We start from the raw sequence: 7434 nt of genomic DNA, 5'->3' as shown, positions 1-7434 counted from the left end.
TCATTTTATTATTATCTAATAATTATTATTTTATTATATTAATTACAATAGTATGAATGTAAATTTATAATTTTATATATATGAATGGGTGCGGGTATGAGCGGGATTGAGGTTAAATTTTCACACCCTCTAAAAAAAGAGGCGGTATAAATTTTCTCCGATTAGTCAAGTGCAGAGGTAGGTGAGACAAAATTCACCCTCGTCCCACTCCATTATCATGCCTACCTCTATCTCCATCATTAAATTTCATCTCCTCCTCTCTATTAAGTTATGCTAAATTAGATGCAAATGTGTAGTATCAAGGTTTTATAATTATATTCCCTCCGTCTCAAAATATAAATAAAAACTAATCAAAATAAATTGATATATTTAATATAAATTTTAAATTGTATACATTAATTTTCTTTTATTTGTGAAAAAGTCTTGTGTGGTAGCAAAATTTTAGATGTACTCACACAAATAAAATAAATAAAATAATTTGAATTTTTCAAATAATTAAATTATGTATATTTTGAAGTATGTTAAATATTATGTCAAAATTCTTGTAACTAAAATATTTTGGCTAATATATTTGCAATTAAATTGCAACATAAACCTTTCTTTTAAAGGCCACGTGATAAATAATTAGTAGAGATAAGAAAATGCTATTGCCAGCTGTAACATGCCAAACACAGAAAAAATGTCTTCCCAAGTCGTGCCCCTGCCGGCTTATAAACTATTTGGCTAATTTATATATGTATAACCCAAAATGTCAATTATGTACAGGCATACATATTCTTCATTCAAAATATGCAATGGCATGCAATGCCAGAAACATTATCACATATTTTTTCCAAAAGTTTCCATTCAATATAAATAAATAAAACATGTACCAAGAAAAGTATGGCCTAAATGATAAAGTAAATTTAAATTCAATAGTTAAGTGAAGTAATCTTTATATAAGCTTTTCCTTCAAAAGAATCTCTATATAAATTTTATAGTGATATAAGAAAATATAAATAAATACAAAAAGGGGAGTGTCATTAACTCAAATATATATGAGTTGGCTTTGAAGTTTATGAAGAATTTATTTATAATTATAAAAATAAAAAATAAAAAAAAGCCTTTATTTGAATACATTATGTATAAGTGAAATTAATTTAAGAAAGACGCGTAGCGTGTATTTCTTGATTGGAATCTTCCGTGCAATGCGTTTTACTTTTACAGTATGGTTGGTTTTGCTAAAAATAAACACTAGAATTGAATGAACATTTAATTAATGGTGGCATTTAAACTTGTTCATGTTGACTTTTTACTTGGTATAATTAGTCAAACAAGTTAATGTTAACCATTCCAAATATATAAACACTTGTTTTAAAATTTTATAATATTTACCCCTACCCTTAATTTGCCATATCTATATACACAAGTTAATTTGTCCAGTCATACCGTAAAAAAAAAAAAAAAAAAAAAACCAATTTATTTCCCTGAATTGTATCTTCAATCTCAACATAACACACCTCATAGTTTTTTTTACCAGTTTTTTAAGCCCCATAATTTATACTAACTCTTAGCTGAATTGTATTTAAATATCCAAGCAAAGTTAAACTGTTAGTAATTTTATATACTACTATAAATAAAGGTTCAAACTGTTAAGAAAATAGAATCTACAGTTGTCCAACAACAATATGTGATTGTGATATTGCAAAAAAAGAATTTGTTAGAATGTTTGAAACACAAACCCTTTTATTCTAATATTGCCTTTGCCTCTGCCTCTGGCTCATGTCATTTTCGTTAAGACATGCCTAAATATTCATTCCACTTATATTACTTTTCTTCATGTTTTCTATTGTACTACCAACTCTCACATCACTCTTCTTTATCAATATTTCCCACTTGAAATGGGAATGTTAAGCCCCATTCGTGGACTATTATAAATAATTACTTACATTGATTCTTCAAATTATACAACTGCATCCCTTTAATTTCTCTCATTATTAATAATCATTTTCTTACTCAATGATATTGATATTCTTAAATAATCTTTGAAGTTATAAAATTTTAATCAAATTCGTCCTTCTATTGGTATTAGTATAAACTAAACTGACATCTAGTTGATAATTCCTATCAAGATGAATTTTAAATTAAGTGAATAATATTAGAGATGCATTTTATTCTAAATCCAAATTAATAAATGATCAAACTTGATCAATATTTTACGGTTACAAATATCGTTTTATAATAATAATAATATGGAAGATTAAATTAATACAATCCTACAATTTTAAAGATGAAATAATTGATTTGCTCTTTTTTTAAATGCAGAACAAGACCTTTAAGTTATAATTAAGTGGTCCCAATTTGAGGGTAATAGTACATTGTGTTGCCAATCATGAAAGGGATCTTTTTCTATAGGTGAATCCAATCCCATTTTGGCATTACCTTAGTTTGTTAGGTATAAATACAATACTAATCCACCTATTATTTCATATCATAAAAACATTGAAACAAATCAAGTTTCTTCACAGTAAAGCAAGAGACAAGAGTAATCTTATTTTTCACAATGGAATCTGTTCATTTGATTGCTGAAGAATGGAGTTCACTTAGTGGACAGTACACAACTGAGGAATCTGATTTCATGTCTGAGTTTCTTGCTGGTAATAGTAACTATTCTGTCTGTGGAAATGGAAACACCAATTTTGGTATGCCAACTTCTCTTTGGCCTACTCATGAATCCACAATACTCACAGTTACTGAAACCAATACCAATGGAACCTATTCCTTTGATCATGCAACAAACATTGACTCCTTGTCTATGCTTTTTTGCTTAGGAGATACTTTTCAATGTGATCAGAACTTAAGCATACAGATAAATGATTGCATTGATGAAGGGTCAGGTTTAGAGCCAGTGAAACTTGTTCTTGCTGACAACAACAATTTGCAAGCTAAGAGAGAGCATGAAATTATGGTTTCAGAAGAGAATATAACCAAAAACATTGAGAATCCTGCAAAAAGACTTAGAAGCTCAATAGAGGTACAATAATTTTATATATAAAGTGTGTTCTTAATTAAAGTGATACTAATGGTCACTTTACAATAATCTCTGCAGGATTTGAATTTCGTCTCTCAACAAGTTAAAAAAATAATTTTTGTTACCTAGTGCTAAAGTTTATTTCTATTTTTTCTTTAAGAATATTTGAGTTATTGTGTGAGATTGTGATGATGATCTTATTATGTAGGTGTCAAAAAACATGAGGAATGTTAGCAAGTGTAAAAAATCTGATTATGTGAACAATGAAGAGGATCTACAGTGGAATGGCTCTAGCAACTGTTTTTCTCAGGTTGATTCAAATGTTTATGTGGAGCTAAATGGAGGAACATGTAATTCAAGTTTGATTCCAAAAGAACCTCAAGCACCTAGTTTATGTAAAAAATCAAGAGCAACAAGTGGTCCTGCCACTGATGCACAGAGCATTTATGCAAGAGTAAGACCACTTTTAAAGACATTTCTTTAATGCATATTTGGATTCATGTTGAATTAGGGATAATCATAGTGTGTCGCAATCCCAATGTCACAGTGATTTTGGAAAAAACTACATTTTAGAACTTAAAAAAAATCACAGTTTCATAGTAATTTTATCAAATTCACTGTTATTCCAAACATGCATGGCTGATAATAAAATCATGATGAAGAATAGTGCATGCAACTTTTATTGCTATAACTTTTTTTCTTAGTTAAATATCTCTCTCATGAAAGGATTTTTGTCTTGTGTTGTGCAGAGGAGAAGAGAAAGAATAAATGAAAGGTTGAAAATCTTGCAAACACTTGTGCCAAATGGAACTAAGGTAACTTTCTGAAATGGAAATTAAACTATTACTCAACATGAATTGGTTAAGGTGGTGAAATTCTAAAGTTTTCATAATTTGTTTGTGGATTGTATAGGTGGATATTAGCACTATGCTTGAGGAAGCTGTGGAATATGTGAAGTTTTTGCAGCTTCAAATTAAGGTAACAATATGTGAGTGCATAAATAGTTATCTATTTTTCAATTTCTTATATACAAAGATTTATTTTTTAATTTGGATGAAACAGCTTCTGAGCTCTGATGATATGTGGATGTATGCTCCAATTGCTTACAATGGAATGAACATTGGATTAGACCTCAACTATACTTCTTCAACTAAAGGAAGATCATGAGTTATGTGATAATAGCATAGTTACAATTAAAGTGGAGGATATAGCATAGATATTTTTGTTAATGATATTTATATTATTTGTATTAGAGGCTTACAAACTAACCAAGCCTCATGCACTGTCACAGTAATTAATCTTGGTTGAAAAATGAGTCTTGCTAGCTATTGCATATCTGGCTGGATTATTGCCCTGCTTATAATATGCCAATTATGAACTTTTATAATGAAGATAATTAATGTAACAGCTTTGGAGGGGATCTCAATTATAATAATATTATTGGCAGGTGTAATTAATCTCATTCTTATTCATAAAAATACAACTCCATCTTTCTTGAAAATGTGCATATTCTAATACAAAAACCAAATATTTACTTCAACCGAATCTCCATTTATTTAGACTCTATAGTATGAGTTTGTTTGACAAGTCTACTAACTTTGTTTTTATATATAATACTTTTCTGAAATTTTTCTTTTTTACTATAATAAACTAGATTAAACTCAATAACTAATCCTCTCTCTTGGGTAAATATGTAATAACAATAACAATTATTAAAAAATTAACTTAATTGGAGTTTTAATCTTTTTATTTTTACTTATAAATAGAATTAATTTTTTATATTTTAAAAGTCGACATTTTTTATTTATCGCTCATATTTGTTAATTAAAAAATGACTATTTGACATATTTCAAACGGTGTGATATACGAATTCATGATATAAAATCATTTAGATGCATTTATTATTCATATATCATTAAATAAATAACAAAAATAAACAAAATTGGAAGTTGAAATTTAAATTTTTAGATGATTTTATTATGATTTTATAGAGGTTAATAATTTTAAATTGTTGTATCATATATTATATTATTTAAAATATGTTAGGTTGTCATTTTTTAATTAAAATATTAGAATGAGGAACCAAAACTCTTATATTTTAAAATAAAAGAGATCATTTTCGTGAATTAATATAAATAAAATGACTAAAATTATAATTAACTTAACAAATTTAAGACTATTATCAATTTTCTTAATTCTCGTGATTTCATCTGAGAAATAGTAGATCGAAATAGTAGATTATAAGACTTTTCATAACACTTTACGAGTTTATAGCTGTTTGTAACATTTTTTTTTATAAACTACTTCAAATAACTTTTGAGTTTATAATTTACCATTTTTTCTATTAATTTTATCCTTATTATTGTAACTACAATTTTTTTTTTTACCTTTCATAACTTATTTATAATAATTTAAAATAAATCATTTTTGAAAATTTAAATAATTTTAGTAAATAATTTAAAATAATTGAAAATAATTTATTTATTATAATTTAAAATAAATAAATAAATAAAAAATATTTCTGATTAACAAAAAAAGTAAATTTTATTTTACTAATTATAAAATATTTTAAACATTAATTAATATAATATTTATTTTTAATTAACAATATTCTTTTATATCATTTTTCATTTTTACGTTAATTCAATTATTAACTTTGTCAAACATTTCAATTAATTTAACATATATTTATCATACAAAGCTTATGAGTAATGTTTGAAAAAAAAAAGTTGTTGGTAATTATTAGTTTCACATTATAACCTTTCGATTTCTAGAAGATCAATAGGAGGAACATGATTTTATTCTGTCTCACGGCGAAAATCATGTTAATAAAAAATAATTATATCAAAATTAATGTTGTTTTTAATTTAAATTAATTATTTTTTCAATTATACCCTTTAATTTTATTTTATGTATATTATTCTAAAACTTTAAATTTATTTTACATTTATAATAACAAATTTTTAACTAATAATTGAAAATAATAATTTAATAAATAAATATTATCTTCGTATTAACGTGTAAAAAAATCATCTTAAAAGAACTTACATAAGAGAAGGAATAATCTCTCCTCTTTATTCTAATAACAGAGACACACGTACACGCGCAAACATAAAAATAATAATCAAGAAATCTTATAAATCAAATAGTATATGTTAGAGTCAGAAAGAATATATTGTTGAGCATACATATTCCAATGACACCAACAAAAAATACAATAGAGAATAGTATATCATTAATTAGAAAAAGTCAGATTTAATCTTATGATTAATATATGTAGATTACTATATATGCTAGCTAGGCAAATGATGAAGTGGTATCGTCATATGTATCCACGTAATGGTTAATTTGAAATCTAGAAATGAAAAGTGAGTTGAAAGCATGAAGAGAATTGTAGTAGGTTTTTAACAGCTTTAGAGGGGACAAAAACACAGTTAGCAGATTATGTTGTCTTGTTTCAACCTTCCAAACCAGATTAACAATTTCAGACTCAGACTCTTCACCACGATCTCAAGCCGTCCTGTTACATACTTAGCCTTTTAAAAAATTCAATCTACAATTTTTTAAATACTTTTAATATAAAATTTATATATTCATATTGTTAATAAGTGTCCTAAGATATATCACAATGATGGATGGTTTATTTATTTAGTACTAAATTAAATGGAGACTTATCATTAAAAAGAAAATGACGACATTTATAGAGAAAGATAGCTATAGAATAGAAGCGTCCTCTCTTTACTTTTTGTTGGACTCAAACCATAAATTGTATTAAATATTAAATATTATTATATAAAGTTATTAGTACAACTTATTTAATAGTTTTTGTATGGTGTTGAGTTAGAAAAATTAAATGTTTATTAAGTATTACATTAAAATATTATTAAATGAATGATATTACATTCATGTGGAATATATTTAAGTACTTAAATAGATGTATTTTATCGTTGATGGTTTAAAGTCACTTGTTAGAATTTTATTTATTTATTTATATATATATTAAATTTTAATATGGATCATAGTTGAAAATTATTTAACACTCCAACAAATATATACATCGTATCTTAAAAGTAAACATTGATGATATCTTTTTTTTCATGATTGAAATAATAAATTAACAATATAAGTTCAATAAAATAAAAAAATAAATATACAAATTATTTGAAATCAACATCAATTAAATTATCATTTTATTTATAAAAACAAAAAGGTGAACTATTGTTTCTAAGAAATACCTTTCACCAAAATTTACGATAATTTTTAAATATAAATATAAAGTGAGCTATTTTCAAAAAGTTGTCCCAATAGAATTCTCATGTATACATATAAGACACAATATTGCATATATTTTATGATATTTAAAGAGCAACCCCACGTCGGTCTCACAATTGACAGGTGTAATTCTAATTATGATCTCCTTTCCC

The 7434-nt window shown here is 25.6% G+C and overlaps 1 protein-coding gene across 1 annotated transcript; it reads left to right on the top strand.

Moving 5' to 3' along the window:
• Positions 1-2461: 2461 nt before the first annotated feature.
• On the top strand, positions 2462-4532 carry LOC101499784 (uncharacterized). Its single transcript, XM_004497212.4, has 5 exons — positions 2462-3013; positions 3219-3464; positions 3760-3825; positions 3923-3988; positions 4073-4532. Exons 1-5 carry the CDS (start codon positions 2543-2545, stop codon positions 4175-4177), a joined length of 954 nt encoding a protein of 317 aa, XP_004497269.1. The 5' UTR covers positions 2462-2542; the 3' UTR covers positions 4178-4532.
• The last annotated feature ends 2902 nt before the right edge of the window (positions 4533-7434 follow it).

This window comes from Cicer arietinum, chromosome 4, assembly GCF_000331145.2.
Source record: "Cicer arietinum cultivar CDC Frontier isolate Library 1 chromosome 4, Cicar.CDCFrontier_v2.0, whole genome shotgun sequence".
NCBI classification, from domain to species: domain Eukaryota; kingdom Viridiplantae; phylum Streptophyta; class Magnoliopsida; order Fabales; family Fabaceae; genus Cicer; species Cicer arietinum.
This window is presented reverse-complemented; position numbering and strand designations above follow the sequence as displayed.